The 19,761-nt window shown below is 34.5% G+C and overlaps 1 protein-coding gene across 2 annotated transcripts in view; it reads left to right on the plus strand.

Moving 5' to 3' along the window:
* The window catches only part of TBC1D15 (TBC1 domain family member 15), an 84,662-nt gene that overhangs the window by 39,349 nt on the left and 25,552 nt on the right, over window positions 1–19,761 (plus strand). The window contains exons 4-10 of one of the 2 annotated variants that reach the window (XM_017867514.1): window positions 709–847; window positions 5,018–5,228; window positions 13,185–13,287; window positions 14,287–14,337; window positions 14,646–14,843; window positions 15,905–16,033; window positions 16,654–16,757. In XM_017867514.1, the coding sequence (XP_017723003.1) occupies window positions 709–847; window positions 5,018–5,228; window positions 13,185–13,287; window positions 14,287–14,337; window positions 14,646–14,843; window positions 15,905–16,033; window positions 16,654–16,757 (935 nt within the window). The remainder of the gene's footprint in view (window positions 1–708; window positions 848–5,017; window positions 5,229–13,184; window positions 13,288–14,286; window positions 14,338–14,645; window positions 14,844–15,904; window positions 16,034–16,653; window positions 16,758–19,761) is intronic. The other variant, XM_017867515.1, reaches the window with a different exon arrangement.

Consider the following 19,761-nt stretch of genomic DNA (forward strand, 5'->3'; position numbering starts at 1 on the left):
CTGTTTTGATAATTTGTCTATTTCTAAATAAATTGATAAGAGTTTTGTAATTTGAATGTTTTTCTTGTCATATATTTTAGAAAATGTTCTAGTTGTGCTATCTTTAACTTATATATAGTGTCTTTTGTTGTATATAAATTAATTTTGATTTACTCAAACTATATTGCATTTTAGACTTTTGGTTCTATTCTCTTTAAAATGGAAAGTTCTGATACATGTAAATATGTTGCTTTTAGCTAATTTCTATTGCCCATAAGAAATTATACAACCATTGATGGCTTAAATAGCCACCATTGGGGCTCTTTTCCTTAAATAACTAAAAGTTTAGAGGTTGGGAGCTTTTGCAGTGGTTCTCTTGCTTTTCCCTGTAGTCAGAGGATGACTGTTTTAGGCAGCATGGTTACATTCAAAGCAGGAAAAGGAAAAAAGGGATGAGGCTTTTATTATGAAAGCAAAACCATTTTCAGAGTTGACTTCTGTTTGTATTTCATTGGCAACTCTGACTGTATGGGATTCTAGTCAAGCTTCTTTTGCTTTTTTTTTTTTGATAAAGATGACTGAGAGAAAAGGATAGGAAATGGTGTTCAGATTTCTCACCAGTGATGTCATCTGCAGCCAACCTACAAACATTGAAGCTGAGATGATGTTATGGATTGAAATTAAATTTGTTTTAGACTTTAAATATTTTATATGTTGTAATTATTTTAGGACTCCAGTTCAGTTGTAGAATGGACTCAGGCCCCAAAAGAAAGAGGTCATCGAGGATCAGAACATCTGAACAGTTATGAAGCAGAATGGGACATGGTTAATACAGTTTCATTTAAAAGGAAACCACATACCAATGGAGGTATGAATTAAATCTTTTGAAATCTTAAACTGATTTGCTACAATATAATATACTAATAAAAGTGCAAAGAAGATTCTTGAATGCTCCTCAGTGAGAAGGATGATTAATTTCTTTGGTTAATATGTATAAATATCATATTTTAGTGATATTCCCTTTTCATCTCTTTTTTTGTTTTATTGGTTGTGGCTTCAAAAAAGGATTTTAAAATACTTGCTCCATTTTATAGTTATTAATGGCAGAAAATAGAACCACTTTAAAAAATTGCTTTGGTTTTCCTTCATGCACATTTTTCTTAATCTAGTAGAATTTTAATAATCATATTATTTTATCCCAAAGTAACAGGGAGTGGTGGAATATACTACTAAACCATACCATTCTAATTTCAGCATTTTGCTGGACTCTTCATGGCTTATTGCAGTTTCCTCTTAATATATGTTCAGTGACTATTCTCCTTTCTACATATATACAATCATGTGCCACATAACAGCATTTCAGTGACTGATCACCTGTATGTCAGTGGTCCCATAAGATTATAATGGAGCTGAAAATTTCCTGTCACCTAGTGACATCATAGCCTTTGTATGGTCACAGCACAGTGCATCACCTTTTCTGTGTTTAGACATGTTTAGATACACAAATACTTAGCATTGTGTTACAGTTGCCTATGGTATTCAGTATAGTAATATTGCTATACAAGTTTGTAGCCCAGAATTTCATAAAAGAAAGAAACAATACATGGATGAGAAAAGCATAATCTGACAATAAAGATCACTTTGTTAGTAGTTCTCAGCCTTGGCTGCACATTGAAATCACCTGGGTAGGTTAGATTAAAAAAAAATACTACCAAAAATCAAACTCTAGAGATACAGCCTGGGTATCTGTGCTTTTTAAAAGGTCTTCAGATGACTTTCATGTGTGATCAGAGTTGAGAACTTCTGTGTAGTAGCTGTATAGCTTAGCAAAAAATGACAGAGGTAAATCCTGCTTATGGCTTGACCACAGAGTGGTCTTATAAAGTGAACAGACTTTATTTTGTAGTTATTAAAAGTTAAAGGCCAGGCGCAGTGACTCACTCCTGTAATCCCAACACTTTGGGAGGCCAAGGCAGGTGGATCATGAGGTCAGGAGATCAAGACCACCCTGGCCAAAATGATGAAACCCTGTCTCTACTAAAATACAAAAAAATTACCCGGGCATGGTGGCGCATGCCTGTAAGTCCCAGGCAGAGGAATCGCTTGAACCTGGGAGGTGGAGGTTGCAGTGAGCCGAGATCATGCCACTGCACTGCAGCCTGGTGACGCAGCAAGACTCCGTCTCAAAAAAAAAAGGCATTTTCTAAGCCCGTGGGTTCATTTCTAAGCTTGAGGGTTTATTTTGAACCCTCAGGCTTAGAAATTCCAGAGGTTTTAAATGTATGTCATTATGAAACTTTTTTATTTTCTAAAAGTTTTTTCCCCCCCAAAGAAAAGCCTTTGTTTTCTTATCTTTCACCCTTCTCATTTTTAACTTTGTACTTTTTTCTTTTTTGTGTGAGGCACAAAGTCAATTTGGGACAAACCTTTAAAAAATTGACTATCAGACTTATTTAATTTTATATTTCTTAAGAGCATTTTGGCTTTATATTTCATAAGAGTTTCTACTGCTACATCCTTTGTTGTTATATACCAGACAGGTTAAATGTTTTGGAAATATTCCTTCCAAGAACATCAAACTGTCTCATGTTCGTTCTAGAGATCCATCCAAATAAAATTTGTCCTTGATGTTAATTCTATTCAAGGCATATAGAGACTTAACTGAACTGTTCTACTTACAAGAAGAGTAGAGCTGTTTGTTCAGTTCTTCTGGTATTTAGTATTCTCATGTTAGTGTGTTGGAGATAGTTTTTACATATATTTGGTGACATAGTAAATTCATTAGAACTAAATAATTTTCTTTACATTTACTTTGAGTAGAAAAATAGTTTGAGTTCACTCTTGATTTCTGTTTTCCTTTGTAACTATTTCTATTTCTGGCCAGCTATTTGCAGCAGACTAATTTGCAGATTACTTTTATGTTGACTTGATACTAGGTTGTTAATTCACTTATTCAACAGAACTTTCGTCTTTGACTACTTACTGTATGCTAGCCACTCTTCTAGCACTGAGGATATAGCTGTGAATAAGATAAAGTTCCTATTCTCATGAAGCTTTTATTCTGGTAGAAGGCTTAGAATGTTTGTTAGGGCTTTAAATTTAAATATTTCTTTGTCAGAGCTTTAAATGTGGAAATGTGTGAGACATTTTCTTTTGTATGTAATATATGTCTCTTCTGTTAATGAGGGAAAAGTCTATGTAAAACCTTTATTCTTGAATATACACAAACTCCTAATAATTCATATAGCATACATATAGTGTTTAATATACTTCATATGATTTTCTTGCAATAATTTAGATAAAATACTCTGTGCCGTTGAGTAATTTAATTTAAAAAATTGTCTATATGTAGTTTTTTGGGTTTCTTTTTTTTCTTCTTTGTCCCATTGCTGTTTTTCTGTGAAATATTTTTGGTCTTTGCAGATAAGCTAGCAGTATGTATCTGTTCTCGGTAGTCTAAGTACATTCACATTTAAATGATTCATGAATAAGTTGAAATTCTAGAACTGTTCTCACCTAGTTATCAGCTTGAGGTGGTCTTATGAGCTCTGTAACATAAACACCAGTGAAATATTATGTAAAGTAGTCAAGTGGATACATGGCACTTAATCTAGTGTATCTTACATGTGAGTTCACTGTCCAGACTGGTGTGAAAGCTGCTGGTCATTGTATATAGATAAGTCACTTTAGCTTCCTTCAAATGATACTTGTTTAAGTGTCCATGAAATAATGATGACATGTGGTTTCCTTGCAGATAGAGGTTCTGTAAGCTGTAGATTTCTTTTTATGAGTTCAAGAGATCTTATTGGAGATGATTGCAGATAGGAAGGTGATAGATACATGCAGGTCAACACTGATTAATATGTCTTCTGATCTAGTCTAGTAAGCAGCTTCGTTCTAAGTTGTTTATCTTTGTGGGATTGGTAGTGTGGGACAGAATTAATAAAGGTCTTAAATAGCAGGATAGTATGATACTTCTTAAGAAGTAACATTTTAGGAAAGAAATTTCAGAGACACGACTTACTTATGTTGGAGTTAAATTGTTAAAATGGTGTTTTGCATTAGTGAATTGTAAGTAATAGTATCATTAGTGAGAAGAAATTTTTTTTCTCTTTCAGTTTTTTTAAAAATAGTTGATGTTTAAGTTGCTTGTTATCAATTATGATAATGTTCGCAAACCTGGAATTTTAGCTTCTATAACAAGGCCACAAACTCAGAACATGCTGTATTTTACATAACTATAATTTGGTTTGAACTGAGGTCTTGATTTAGTAGAAAGTTAATTTAGCAATTGAATGTATTCATTATTTTGAAGCATTCACAACTTTTATCTTTTCATCCTCAATTTCTTGCCGTACTTTGTTTTTCTGCAAATAGAATGTTGTATATTCACTCCAGTGTTATTTTTTATATCAGTATGCTTACTTCACTACTAAGTGTAGTGTCCTAAAAATAATTACAAAAGGAAATGAATAAAGGTTTTCTTTTGTTTTGTTTGACTCTTCAAGAGAATTAAGCTATTCTTATTTTGGGGGGAGTGGAAAAGATGAACATTTACTGAGAATTTTCTGTATACTTGGCTTGTACTAGTTAGTTGAAAAGTATTATCTCCTAATTCTTATTAATAGAATTACAATGGGAGGTAAGTATAATTATCTCCATTTTACAAACAAAGTAACTGAGGCTTAGAGACATTCAATGATTTGCCCCATGTCATTCAGTTAGTAAGATGGTAGTACTGCAATATGAATCCAGTCCACCTGCTTACAAAGCCAAGATCAGTTTTTTTGGGCAAAGCTTACATTTTACATAGGAATAACATTTAAAAAGTTTATGTGTGGTAGGATAACTATTTTAAAAATCATTTTTTAGAGGAACATATAAGTTGCCATATCTAATACAGGTGGAAGCCATAATAATATGAGTGCTGTACTGATTCCCTGGGTTCAACTAATTTATGTTATGCAGTCATGGAGAGCACTGTCAGTACCTTTTAAAAGGTGAACAAAATATTTTGCCCCACTCTCTTGTTTTTAAGATGCTCCAAGTCATAGAAATGGGAAAAGCAAATGGTCATTCCTGTTCAGTTTGACAGACCTGAAATCAATCAAGCAAAACAAAGAGGGTATGGGCTGGTCGTATTTGGTATTCTGTCTAAAGGATGACGTCGTTCTCCCTGCTCTACACTTTCATCAAGGAGATAGCAAACTACTGATTGAATCTCTTGAAAAATATGTGGTATTGTGTGAGTAAGTATCATATTATTTTCTACTTATTGAAACTGGATCATTGTATTAATCCCAAAGCAAACTAGTTTTACTTGACCTTGGGCATCAGTGACCTATGTGCATATGAGGACATGAATAGCTTTGTTTTTTCTGGAATATTGATTTATTTGGAATAACGACTGAATAATATTGTGTTATTTTAGTAATTTGAATCTGAGACTTACCACCTAATTACTGTTACAAAGAAAAGAGTAGTTTAATATTTTTTCTACATTTAAATGAATGATGATGTGTTAGTAATTTATGGCCTATATATTTACCTAATTTACCCTTTATTATGTATTTTCTACTAAATATACAGTTATACTTGTGATGTTGCAGCATTAAGTCAGGCAAGTCCTAAGTCCTTTGTAAAATTATTTCTCAGTTGGACGACAGGGCCTTACCACTTTCCAAAAATCTTGTCTCTCATTTAGTTACCTGTATGCCTCTGTACACACACATGCTTCCTCACTCTTACTCTTCAGCAAATATTTTTTGGGAATCTATTACATCCCAACACTGTGGTGGGATGCTTCATATTTAGTAGTAATATTTAGTAGTAAAACAGGGGTGTTCCTGGGTCTCAGAGAATTCATAGTCTGGCAATTAAAGCTGAGGAACTAAGATGAAAGAAATGTCAGCTGCTTTGGGAGTTCCTGGGAAGGAATGAGGGGCACTTAATTCAAACTGGGAGTAAGGATCAAGGAAGACTTCCTGGAGGAAGAAGCATCTAAGTAGAGACCTGAAAAATGAGTGACCATTATAAGGAAAGAGAAGGAGATATTTAGAGGGAAGCATGTTTTACAAGGGAAGAGTACAAACATGATGTAACCACACAGCAAATTAATTCAGTATTACAAGTCTGCAAAGTATGAGGAGGGGAGGGTAATACAGTTAAAGATGAGGCCAAAGAGCTGAGTGAAGTCCAAAGCACAAAGCATCTTTTGGGTCATGTTAGCAGGTTCTTCCAGTTATCCAGGTGAGATTAAAGTGGCCTGAACTGGGATAGTGACAGGAAAGATGGAAGTATTGGAGTATTTAGGATTAGATTTTGTGATGGATTGGATATATGGAGGTGAGAAGGGAGAAGGTGAAGTTTTGGGCTTGGGAGAACTGCAGGGAGTGATTGCTAATTTTGTTTGTTTGTTTGTTTATGATGGAGTCTCTGTCACCCAGGCTGGAGTGCAGTGGTGCGATTTTGGCTCACTGCAACCTGCGTCTCCTGGGTTCAGACAATTCTCCCACCTCAGCCTCCTGAGCAGCTGGGATTACAGGCATGTGCCACCAGGCTCAGCTAATTTTTGTATCTTTTAGTAGAGATAGGGTTTAACCATATTGGCCAGGCTGGTCTCAAACCCCTGGCCTCAGGTGATCTGCCTGCCTCGGCCTCCCAAAGTGCTAGGATTACAGGCGTGAGTCACTGGGCCCAGCCACTAACTTCATTCATAATGTCCTCACTTTATAGTAGAATTTAACACCTTGCCTAAATTTAGATTCCATAAGGCTAGAAGTGATAAAAAAAAACTGGAAGAGTCTCGACTGTGTATTTTCTGGCATGAGATTCTCCCCTACTTTGTTAATCACCTCTGGCTGGCAATAGGCAAGCTGTTCAGTGCCAGTAAGTGTAAGAAAGTCAGACCTGGTTGGTGGTATGTGGATCTTGGATCGCGAAGTGAGAACCTGTAAATAAGTTACCATTGAGAGGATGAGTAGATTTCAGGAGAGACAGTGTCATGATTGGAATAGAAGGTTATGGTTATTGAGTAGGGAGTTTTAGCACCATAGTCAGCTCAGTATCAGTGTTGTGACATAACTCACAAATGAGATCATTTGGTCTGAGACTGTTGATTAAAGCTTAATATCTAGGATGAGGGAGGTGGTAGCCCCTCTCTACTTTTTACTGATTATATTTTGGAGAAGTAGGCTTGAACTGCAAGTAATAAACACTGCATTTTGAATGTGCTAGACTACCTATTCTGTATTAAAGAGATAATCGGGGTAAGGAAGGGATCAAAATGGTCCTATGAAAAATATTTCATTGAAGGATGTGGTTTAACTTGAAGAAGAGAAGTTTCAATGCAACATTAAATAAAATCCAAACTTCTTCACTGTCATCAACAAGGGCCTGCCCTGTCTTAGCTCTATTTATCTCTTAAAACTCATCTCATGCCATTGTCTTTTCCGTTCTGCTCATGCGGATTTCTTTCAGTTCCTAAAACCCCCTAAATTCTTTTGTGTCTTAAGGTCCTTTATGCATACTGTTTCTACTTGGAATATTTTCCTCTCTTTCTGATCCCTGAGGTCTCCATTTAATGTCACTTCCTCAGAGGGGCTTTCCACGATGCCCTCTTTCCCCATCTAATGTAGTTTTCCTGTCTCTGCTCCTCGCTATCTAATTTTCTCGTTTGCTTCCTTCATAGCACCTAACAGTATACAATGATTTTGTCTATTCTTTTGTGTTTTACTCTAGAATGTAAACTTCTGAAGGATAGGGATTGTATCTATCTTGTTTCCATATTATTCTTAGTTCCTAGCTACAGTGTCTTGTATATAACAAATGTGCAATAAATATTAGTTGAATGAATAAATGGCATGATAATTATCAATTTGACAAATACTTTTTGAAAGTTTTTTGTGAGAAACAGATTGGAGATTTGCTTTATATGACTCCAAAAGAAATTAGGAGACAGGGTTTTCTCAGGATGTAGAGTTTTCTATCCTGGATGGGTTCAAGGATAGTCTTGATAACCACAAGCAGTTATAGGGGTATATATACCTTGAATGTGTGTTGTTCGTGTTTTCATGAGAGTAGCAAGTGAAAGCTTGTTTCCTTTTCTGAATTTGTAAACAAATGAGAAGTATGAGAATCAGAGATGGGGATGGGGCACACTGGCCCAATGCCTGTAATCCCCAAGCAATTTGGGAGGCCCGAGGTGGGTGGATCACTTAGTCAGGAGTTTGAGACGCAGCCTGGCCAGCATGGTGAACCCATCTCTACTACAAATACAAAAATTGAGCGCAGGTGTGGTGGCGGGCAACCTGTAATCCAGCTACTCGGGAGGCTGAGGCAGGAAAATTGCTTGAACTGGGAAGCAGCAGGTTGCAGTCAGCAGAGATTGTGTCATTGCACTCCAGTCCTAGGTGAACCCCCCAGAGCGACCCGCGCTCGCCCGCCTTGCCTCAAAAAAAAAAAAAAAAAAAAAAAAAAAAACATGCAGAGATTGGTAGATGAAAATAACTGTTATTCGGGGGGTTTAAAGATATATGTGCACTCTATACTATACTTCCACTCCCAGATTAGTTTTGAAGCTAAACGATATGTTGTTAGCTTCTTGATACCCAGGCTTTCCTAATGAGGAGCAGACCACTGAGGATGTGAATGAGAGCAGAATGAAAGCACCTTCTGCTGTTGATAGGCAGATGTAACGAGAGAGGGAGAGAGAGAGCCTGGGAGGCATTATGCTACCCTACTCTTTCCCAAGTCCTGGAAGAGAGTTTCTTTAGGAGAAGTGCTTATTATTCCATTTGGCAAATGTGAAGCTTATGGAATGGTGTTTCGCTTGTACACGCTGTTTTTTTTTTTTTTTTTTTTTTTTCAATTTAATTCAAAGTAATTTTTTTGAATGCCTACTGTGTCTTAGTTGCAGCAGTGCTGTTTTCTGGAAAGAAAGCAGTAATCAAAAAAGATATGGCCCCTGCCTTAAATTGCAGCTGTAATAAGTGCTGTGAATAAGACATATGGCACTGTAAGAGTATATTAGGATAACATGTAAGTTTTCCATGTGTGGGAGTGATTGAAACTCTGAGAGGGAATGAAATCAACTAAGGGGAGGATCCAGTTGGAGGAGATGTGAGCCTCAGTGATTAATTGCACCCTTTAATGATTTGGTAAAAGAGAAAAAGCTTTGTATACTTTGTTTCTCTTCTCATTAGGCTTAATCATTAAGTTTTTAGTGAACCAGGATGTGGCTGCTCTTCTTGGGGAAGGAGATAGTATCAAGTAACTACTTCAAAAGCTATTCTTCTAATATCAGCCACTGCTTTGTGTATTCTCCTGTGACACTGGGAGGGCAATTTACTTTTTGACCCATGAATGGTCTGAAACATGTAAAAACAGTACATCAAATATTTTATCTCCAAGGCCCCTCCATGCTCTAGGCTGAAAATAAGTGCTCCCTCCCTAGTCTCCTTCCTGTCACAAATTATGCCCAATTGTATTATGCCATGTAGCTCACCATAGATTTTGTAGAGTCCAAGTAGTAGAATAAAGCTGTTCCAAGTAGATATTCACCAGTATTTAAAAAGTCCCAAATTTATATAAGCCATCCCCCACTATCAGATTCTTTTTTGTTTTAACTTTTATTTTAGGTTCAGGGGTATATGTGCAGGTTTGTTAAGTAGGTAAACTGCATGTCATGGGGTTTTGGTGTACAAATGATTTTGTCACACGTAATAAGTATAGTATCTGATAGGTAGTTTTTCTGATTCTCTCCCTCTTCGCACTTTCCACCCTCAAGTAGTCTCTGGTGTCTGTTTTTCCTCTCTTTGTGTCCATGTGGTGTTGTTTAGCTCCCACTTGTAAGTGAGAACACGTAGTATTTGACTTTCTGTTCCTACATTAGTTTGCTTTAGGAAAATAGCCTCCAGCTCCATCCATGTTGCTGCCAAGGACATGATCTCATTCTTTTTATGGCTGTGTACTATTCCATGGTGTATATATACTACATTGTCTTTATCCAGCCTACCATTGATGGACGTTTAGGTTTATTTCACACCTTTGCTATTGTGAATTACAAAATTCTGAAGGAGAAATTTAAAGGCCCTTGTTCTTGTTAGTTAAGATTCAAATAAGTGGAATTCCCAAAATTTTAAGTTAAAGTTCACATAAATGAAAATATCTAAATATTATACCCAATTTTTATTCTACTAGGTGTCAGCCAGGGGGGGGTTCTCATTTCCTGTCCCTGGAACAGTTATCCTCAGCAAAACGATGTTTCCTGAGTCTTATTTCTATGGTCAAAGATTGTGTTAGAGACCACACAGAAGAGTAGTCAAGGAAATCTTGGTTTCAGCCTCATTGGGATGCCAGCGGTCACCCTTCCTATCTTCTTTTGAGTTCAAAACGAAGAGAATTAGACCAGATAACTTTTTAAATTTTTGATTAAGATAAATTGAGGAATGTGGCTTGCTTTTGTGGCCTTGTTGTCTTCCCAATCCACTTCATAGTGAGTTAAGTTTATCTTCCTAAAGAGCTAAACTTCCTCTTACAGGAGCAGGGCCTTACCATATGGACCAGCAGAGATTGCCAGTAATCTAGGAATGGGCAACCTAGATGACTCATAAGCGCTAGGAAGAGGCCCTGCTAGGCTAGTCATGTGTAGTTCCTTCTTTCAATCTCAACAACCTGATCTAGTCAGTGCAACATAGGCCATCTTCTTAACGCTTAATATTTTTCAGATACTTTTCTTATTTACCAGGAAAACTGTCATATTTGTTCATGTTTGTAAGTGTTCTTTGATTTATCATTTAAAATATGATATTCACTTGCATAAAAGAATGAGCTAGGAATATATTTTTCTTACCTTTCTGGACCAAGTTGGTTGCTAAGATATGAATGAGACCTGTTGATTCCATTAAGTTATTTTGTATATTGGGCCATTTTTACATTGATATGCAAATATCCAAGCAGTAAAATATTCCCTTAAAAAGCCAAATTGGTTGTATCATCAAACAGCACCAACCATTTAAAAGAGTAGGTTCTAGATGTAAAGTTTTGTTACTGTACCTTTCTATTTTTTATTCCCAGTTTTGATTGATAATCTCTGCAATGCTGTTTATTTCTTTAGCCTTACATATTGGTCATTCTCAATAGAAATATAAAATAGTTACTGCTACATTTGGGTATATAAGCATTGTTCAGTTTATAATTTCTGAGTTTATTATGAGGTCTTTGGGAGAGGCTCACTCCAAAGCCTGGGATATACTTCAGAATTTTCAGGAGATATGTTTCTATAGTTGTGATATTAGACTATAGTTTTCTTCAAATTGTTTAGCAGGCTGTAATAGAATTGCTGGATTAGCATCATTAAACATTCATCTTACTGCTGCAATGAGTTTGAAAGTCTTGAATAATGTTAACATGAGAGATCAACTTCCCAGAATACGTATTTATAGATTAAATCAGTGTGGTGACCTGGCAGGTGGAAACATTCTGGTAGTATTTTGGAATACCAGTCTTCCTTATGATGAGCTCTGTAATTGCCTAGCAGTGTAATAGTATACTACTTGTCCATTGACTGGTGTACTTTTTAAATGTTGTGTTGATTACCTTTGGGGCAGTCAGGTCTTTACTTTCTTCATATCTTCCCTGCTTCTTAGAGTTTCCTCCACCCCCCATCACAGAGTAGTAGTTACGAAAAAAGAAAAGAAGGAATTTATTTTTAAAACATATTTGTGGTTGCTTGTTGGTAAGCCAGTCATTTCATCTTCTGATCTCCAGTTTAGTGGCCACTGTTTAAGATATGAAGCCATAGAGTTATCTGAGCCCAGAGAGCTGAAAGTTGCCTATTAGTTCCTCTTTTATATGTATAGGCAGTGGTTTGACTTTCATGAGCATTTTTTATTTGGGTTTTAAAGAAATAATTTGACTTAATTTATTGTTAGAAACAAAATGACAGTGCTAGCAGCACTGTGCTATGAATAAAATTTTGTTTTTTAGCTACTTTTCTTTTCTGATGCTACATTTCAAGGTTTATCATTTAAAAAACGCCTTGTGAGAGAATCTGTAAATCTGCCTATTAATTGTGACCCCTCAAAATATTCAGAAAAGTGAATGTTTTAAAATGTATGGTTTTTTCCTCCTATATCAAATGACTCAACCTCAGCCCCTTTTAAAAAGCCAAGGGGCTTATTAGCTACTATTGTTGTATATGCAGATCGAGTGCTGTTTCTGACTATGTAAGAATATAAGGATCCTGTTTTAGATTTCATATTCCCTCTAGCATTACTGTTGCATTCTGTTATGTTAGAATTGAGAAGAGATAACTGTTATTAAAGATCTTATCTCAAACATAATAAACAGGAGGTGTATAGCAGCAAAATAACACGTTTAATTTTTATTTTAAACATAGAAAAGTTCTCGATTTATTAGAACTAAGTCATAAAGCTCTCTAAATAGAAAAAAAGACTGGATAATTTGTCAGATGACTAGAAATTAGATGTCTGTTTTGAAAACATTTTGTTAAATTCTGTCGTTACTAAGAAATGTGAAGAGACTTGCTTCTATAGTTTAATAAGCAAGAACTAAAAACATAGTATTACCCAAACCATACATAATAATCTTTTAAAAATATGTTCATGTGTGTGCATTTGTAATTATGGTTAGCGTGATTAATGATCTTTATCAAATAACTAATATATCTTACATTTTTAACATCTTATATTACAATATTACTAAGATGTGAATGAAGGTGGAAACCATTTCAAAATAAGACATATTTTCTATATGTAAATATTACATACTGATGACTCCTAATGTCTGTTTTGGCTTTCTTTAATTTTTATGATAATAAAGCCAGATATCTTGTAATGGTTTTCTACTATAATTCTAGAGAAGAATTTAGGTACATTCCAGTTTAATCCTTTTGGCTTTACCTGGAATAAAAATATACTTTATGTTTGTTTTATTTATGTTATATGCAGAGTATTAATTTAGTATTTGTTAATTTTGTATTTTATGTTTCATGTAGTTTTGAAGCTCCTTTAAAATAGTTACTAAATATTTGCTAATGTATTAATGGAAAACTGTTCTAGAACTGGACATTAAAATGTTTTGGTTTTTTCTTTTTTGTAAGGAACAATTTGTGTCAGTAATTGTTCATGTAGTAATTGATACAGTGTGTTAGTTTTTTCTGCAAATCCTCTTTTTTATTATAGATCTCCACAGGATAAAAGAACACTTCTTGTGAATTGTCAAAATAAGAGTCTTTCACAGTCTTTTGAAAATCTTCTGGATGAGCCAGCATATGGTTTAATACAAGTATGTTTCTTAAATCTATCATGTATTATTCTGACTGCATTATTTTATGTGCCCCGTACTTCTCATCTTCTCAGAGAGTATGCAGAATGAGACAGGTATATATGTGTGTGTGTGTGTGTGTGTGTCTGTGTATGTAATCTTTTTGGAACTATTCTCTGTAATTTTACAGAAACAATACATTTTCATGTTATTTGCAAGACTCAGAGGCTTCCTTGGTTCTTACTCATAAGGCAGTTTGTCCGTTTATTATAATACTAAAATTAGACATCAGTAGAGTTGTATCATAGCTTTTATTGATTAGGTCAGGGGTGACAGAGTAAGCCAGTTTCAATTCATTAATGATCAATTTAGGCAAAAATCTGGTTTGAATTTAAGTAGGTTGTTTTGATGTCATGACAATCTTATTCCCCTAAGAATATTTGAGTATTGTTCTTGCGTTAGGCTAAAAATGTACACTTAGTAATAGGCAGAAGTAAATTTAATTATCACTCAGATGACTATGTAAAGTAATGAGATGAGTTATTCATTTATTTATTTATTCACTTACTCATTTAACAAATACGTGAGAGCTTGCTGTGTCCCAGCTGTTCTTTTCCTGGTTTTGAAGATGTAGAGATTAATAAGATATAGAGGGAACTTTTTAGGAAAGAGGATGAGAGAGAGAACTAGACACTGTTTGAAATAGGAAATAAGAGGATAATTTTACTTATTGTGAAACTAATTATTTAATAAATAACTATTTTTGCTAAATATGAATGAGCAAATAGTTTGGGCTTCAGAAGTTACCCTAGCACTTAACAGTAGAAAAACCTTTTGCCGTTTTCCAGAGTAGCACTGTCCCAGAATAAATTATTCTTGTTGGCATGATTTACTATTCACATAATTAGATTAAAATGTCAGCTGATATTTAAATATGAGCTTTTAAATTTAGCAGTCAAATATTTTGTGTCAGAATAGCATGGTAGTACACACTTCAAGAAATATTTTTTTTGTGTGAAGGCAGGACTGCTAGACAGAAGAAAGCTGTTGTGGGCCATTCACCACTGGAAAGTAAGCACTGCGTATGTTTTCTGATGTATGCAGATTGAGTGAAGCCTGCAAATCATTTGTTTATCTGCAATTCAATCAGTAGCATTAACTTATTTATTATGCTATTTTAACCAAATGAAATGATTGGCTTAGAAAATTTAAATTTTTCTTCCAAGAAAGAAAATACAAATTTAAGATAATCTTAGAACACTCTGTTTTAGTCCTGATTTCTTTTCTTTTAAAAAGCTTTGCTTTTTTTGCCCATGTTGGAGTATTCATTTTTCTTTATTTGAATTAATAATGCTAATGTTTTTCTTCCTACTGCATAGAAAATTAAAAAGGACCCTTACACAGCAACTATGATAGGATTTTCCAAAGTCACAAACTACATTTTTGACAGTTTGAGAGGCAGCGATCCCTCTACACATCAACGACCACCTTCAGAAATGGCAGATTTTCTTAGTGATGCTATTTCAGGTCTAAAGATAAATCAACAAGAAGAACCAGGGTTTGAAGTCATCACAAGAGTGAGTAAAGATTAGTATTAATATAGCTCTTATGTTTTAACAGGAGAACGTGTACTATAGAAATAGAAACTTAATTTTGGTGATATCTGTCTCTTTCCATAATCTGTTCTTACAACTTTTTGCTGGTGTATCTGACAATGAGTGCTTGTCCTGCCACTAAATTCTTCATTTGTTCTCTATCTTATACTGTTTCTTGATTAATGTTGGATCTCTCTTCTTTGATTACATTTTGATAATAAAGAAGTTTGTTTCATTGAGTGCATAGCAGAGTAAAGAGCGAACCTTTCCTATAGCCTCTTAGTTCTGTTCCTTACTTGCATGTTTTCTCATAGGCATCAGAGACAGCTAGTCAGGATACTACTTTTAGGGCTTTTTTTCTCATGTAATGCTTCCTTTTTTAAGTAAGATGGGTTTTGGCCTGAATTATGGCAGATCTTTATATGTGCTCAGCAAGACTTAAATTTGCTACAATTCTAGGCTTGTACATAGTTAGAAAACTATAAATATCTAAATGTTAGTGCTTAATTAAAGGGTTTATCTTGCAAATAGTATTTTAAAATTACCAACATCTATTAATTGAATAAGACACTATAGAAAATGCCAAGTGAAGCAGTGGGTCATGAATCAATTCTGAGAAATACAAACTTTAGAAGGAAAGCTAATTTTAGAATATGATTAATGGAATAGTTATATATTCTTTCTTTTTAAGTAATATAGCATATCATTTGGTTTGAAGGTTTCTTATAGAATTTACATGTCGAATGTTCTATATGTATGTAATTGAACCCAAAATAGTAAAGAACTTTTTTTAATAACAAATATTTTTAGTCTGTGAGGTTTCCTGTTTCTGAATTTATAACCCAGCTTGTTGTGTGTTCAGTAGAAGGGAAACATATGTAATGCTAACTATTATAGTTAAACTAAACATGGGAAAATAAGGGATGATCTTAGAAGTATTAGAAGTCATGTCTGAAAAATAGTATTATAAATTTGGTTTCTGTATGCCTTTATTTCATTTCACAGGTTAAATATGTACTTGTTATTGCTTATCTTATTTTTAGATTGATTTGGGGGAACGGCCTGTTGTTCAAAGGAAAGAGCCTGTATCACTGGAAGAATGGACTAAGAACATTGATTCTGAAGGAAGAATTTTAAATGTAGATAGTATGAAGCAGATGATATTTAGAGGGGTAATTTAAACACTCTAATATGGCTTGTCTTACAAACTCCTAGTATTCAGTATTATAAACTCCTGGTTATTATTACTGTTTTGGTGTTTTTGTTTGTTGTTGTTGTTGTTGTTGTGGTTGTGGTTGTTTTTTGGCAGGGGAAGTGGGGACTCCCCTATTTAAGAATGAACTCTGTTAACTCTTGATGAATGATGTCGTAAAATTCCTGGATTGAGTGGGACAGAGTGAGGTGCTCGTGATGTTCCTAGGGGTTGGGTAGAGGGATACCCTTAACTCTGGAGGAGGATATTCTTCCATATTTGAAGTTCTGTAGGTTTTGTGAAGGAGGCCTGCATTCCAGTGGCGTTTGCCTTATTCTTTAAGATTGAGCTTAGACTCACCCGTCCCGCTGTCTGTCTGCTGTAGGCTGCTGTATTCTGTGTACTGCTTAAACTTTCTGGCAGCTACTTACATCTTTTGGATCTAGAAGTAAAAAACAAGATGGTATTCACTGAATTGAACTATTTACATATATAAAACTACCTCTTAAAGATTAGTTTTTGTTTTTATATGCAAGTTTTGTGAACTTACAGTATTACATTCTTTTTCATTCATGTGTTTAATATGTATGCTTTCTTCAGGGACTTAGTCATGCATTGAGAAAGCAAGCTTGGAAATTTCTTCTGGGTTATTTTCCCTGGGACAGTACCAAGGAGGAAAGAACCCAATTACAAAAGCAAAAAACGTAAGTAATGGTCTTTTGTACATTCATTCAGAGAGATTCAAGTAACCCACCCATACAAATTAGTATAGGGTTTCTAGATGAGGATTTGGAATAGACTAGGGAATGGGAAAACAACTTCATTTTTATTGTTTTAACTTAAAAATTATGAGCATTCTAATTATTTTAAATCAGAAACACTTATTAGAAGCACCTCGTTGCATTTATTTTTGTGAATATGTGAAAAGAAGATAAACATTTTCCATTTCCCTTATATAAGCCTCGTACAAGCATTTTGCATACCTGAAAGATGACTATGTAGACATACACTTAAAAACATCTCTCATTCATCTTGATTCATTTTTACAATTCATTACGAAATTATAAAATTGGCTCATAAGAAATATATTTGCTATTTAGATTAATTACCTTTAAGTTACTTTTCTGATACTCTTATAATGGATCCTTCATTCTTTTTGGAAGAGTATTTCTATTTTAAGTTATTTCTCAGACTTGAAAGGAAACACAGACCAACTTTCCAGGTGCAACTTCTTGTTCTCAGTTGTCACTCTAGGCTTTGAGTTAAAGCTATTGTCAATCNCTTTTTTTGCCCATGTTAGAGTATTCATTTTCTTTATTTGAATTAATAATGCTAATGTTTTCTTCCTACTGCATAGAAAATTAAAAGGACCCTTACACAGCAACTATGATAGGATTTTCCAAAGTCACAAACTACATTTTGACAGTTTGAGAGGCAGCGATCCCTCTACACATCAACGACCACCTTCAGAAATGGCAGATTTTCTTAGTGATGCTATTTCAGGTCTAAAGATAAATCAACAAGAAGAACCAGGGTTTGAAGTCATCACAAGAGTGAGTAAAGATTAGTATTAATATAGCTCTTATGTTTTAACAGGAGAACGTGTACTATAGAAATAGAAACTTAATTTTGGTGATATCTGTCTCTTTCCATAATCTGTTCTTACAACTTTTGCTGGTGTATCTGACAATGAGTGCTTGTCCTGCCACTAAATTCTTCATTTGTTCTCTATCTTATACTGTTTCTTGATTAATGTTGGATCTCTCTTCTTTGATTACATTTTGATAATAAAGAAGTTTGTTTCATTGAGTGCATAGCAGAGTAAAGAGCGAACCTTTCCTATAGCCTCTTAGTTCTGTTCCTTACTTGCATGTTTTCTCATAGGCATCAGAGACAGCTAGTCAGGATACTACTTTTAGGGCTTTTTTTCTCATGTAATGCTTCCTTTTTTAAGTAAGATGGGTTTTGGCCTGAATTATGGCAGATCTTTATATGTGCTCAGCAAGACTTAAATTTGCTACAATTCTAGGCTTGTACATAGTTAGAAAACTATAAATATCTAAATGTTAGTGCTTAATTAAAGGGTTTATCTTGCAAATAGTATTTTAAAATTACCAACATCTATTAATTGAATAAGACACTATAGAAAATGCCAAGTGAAGCAGTGGGTCATGAATCAATTCTGAGAAATACAAACTTTAGAAGGAAAGCTAATTTTAGAATATGATTAATGGAATAGTTATATATTCTTTCTTTTAAGTAATATAGCATATCATTTGGTTTGAAGGTTTCTTATAGAATTTACATGTCGAATGTTCTATATGTATGTAATTGAACCCAAAATAGTAAAGAACTTTTTTTAATAACAAATATTTTAGTCTGTGAGGTTTCCTGTTTCTGAATTTATAACCCAGCTTGTTGTGTGTTCAGTAGAAGGGAAACATATGTAATGCTAACTATTATAGTTAAACTAAACATGGGAAAATAAGGGATGATCTTAGAAGTATTAGAAGTCATGTCTGAAAATAGTATTATAAATTTGGTTTCTGTATGCCTTTATTTCATTTCACAGGTTAAATATGTACTTGTTATTGCTTATCTTATTTTAGATTGATTTGGGGAACGGCCTGTTGTTCAAAGGAAAGAGCCTGTATCACTGGAAGAATGGACTAAGAACATTGATTCTGAAGGAAGAATTTTAAATGTAGATAGTATGAAGCAGATGATATTTAGAGGGGTAATTTAAACACTCTAATATGGCTTGTCTTACAAACTCCTAGTATTCAGTATTATAAACTCCTGGTTATTATTACTGTTTTGGTGTTTTGTTTGTTGTTGTTGTTGTTGTTGTGGTTGTGGTTGTTTTTTGGCAGGGGAAGTGGGGACTCCCCTATTTAAGAATGAACTCTGTTAACTCTTGATGAATGATGTCGTAAAATTCCTGGATTGAGTGGGACAGAGTGAGGTGCTCGTGATGTTCCTAGGGGTTGGGTAGAGGGATACCCTTAACTCTGGAGGAGGATATTCTTCCATATTTGAAGTTCTGTAGGTTTTGTGAAGGAGGCCTGCATTCCAGTGGCGTTTGCCTTATTCTTTAAGATTGAGCTTAGACTCACCCGTCCCGCTGTCTGTCTGCTGTAGGCTGCTGTATTCTGTGTACTGCTTAAACTTTCTGGCAGCTACTTACATCTTTTGGATCTAGAAGTAAAAAACAAGATGGTATTCACTGAATTGAACTATTTACATATATAAAACTACCTCTTAAAGATTAGTTTTGTTTTATATGCAAGTTTTGTGAACTTACAGTATTACATTCTTTTCATTCATGTGTTTAATATGTATGCTTTCTTCAGGGACTTAGTCATGCATTGAGAAAGCAAGCTTGGAAATTTCTTCTGGGTTATTTTCCCTGGGACAGTACCAAGGAGGAAAGAACCCAATTACAAAAGCAAAAAACGTAAGTAATGGTCTTTTGTACATTCATTCAGAGAGATTCAAGTAACCCACCCATACAAATTAGTATAGGGTTTCTAGATGAGGATTTGGAATAGACTAGGGAATGGGAAAACAACTTCATTTTATTGTTTTAACTTAAAATTATGAGCATTCTAATTATTTTAAATCAGAAACACTTATTAGAAGCACCTCATTGCATTTATTTTGTGAATATGTGAAAAGAAGATAAACATTTTCCATTTCCCTTATATA

The sequence above is a fragment of the Rhinopithecus bieti genome, unplaced genomic scaffold (assembly GCF_001698545.2).
Source record: "Rhinopithecus bieti isolate Rb0 unplaced genomic scaffold, ASM169854v2 scaffold_3874, whole genome shotgun sequence".
Taxonomy (NCBI): Eukaryota; Metazoa; Chordata; class Mammalia; order Primates; family Cercopithecidae; genus Rhinopithecus; species Rhinopithecus bieti.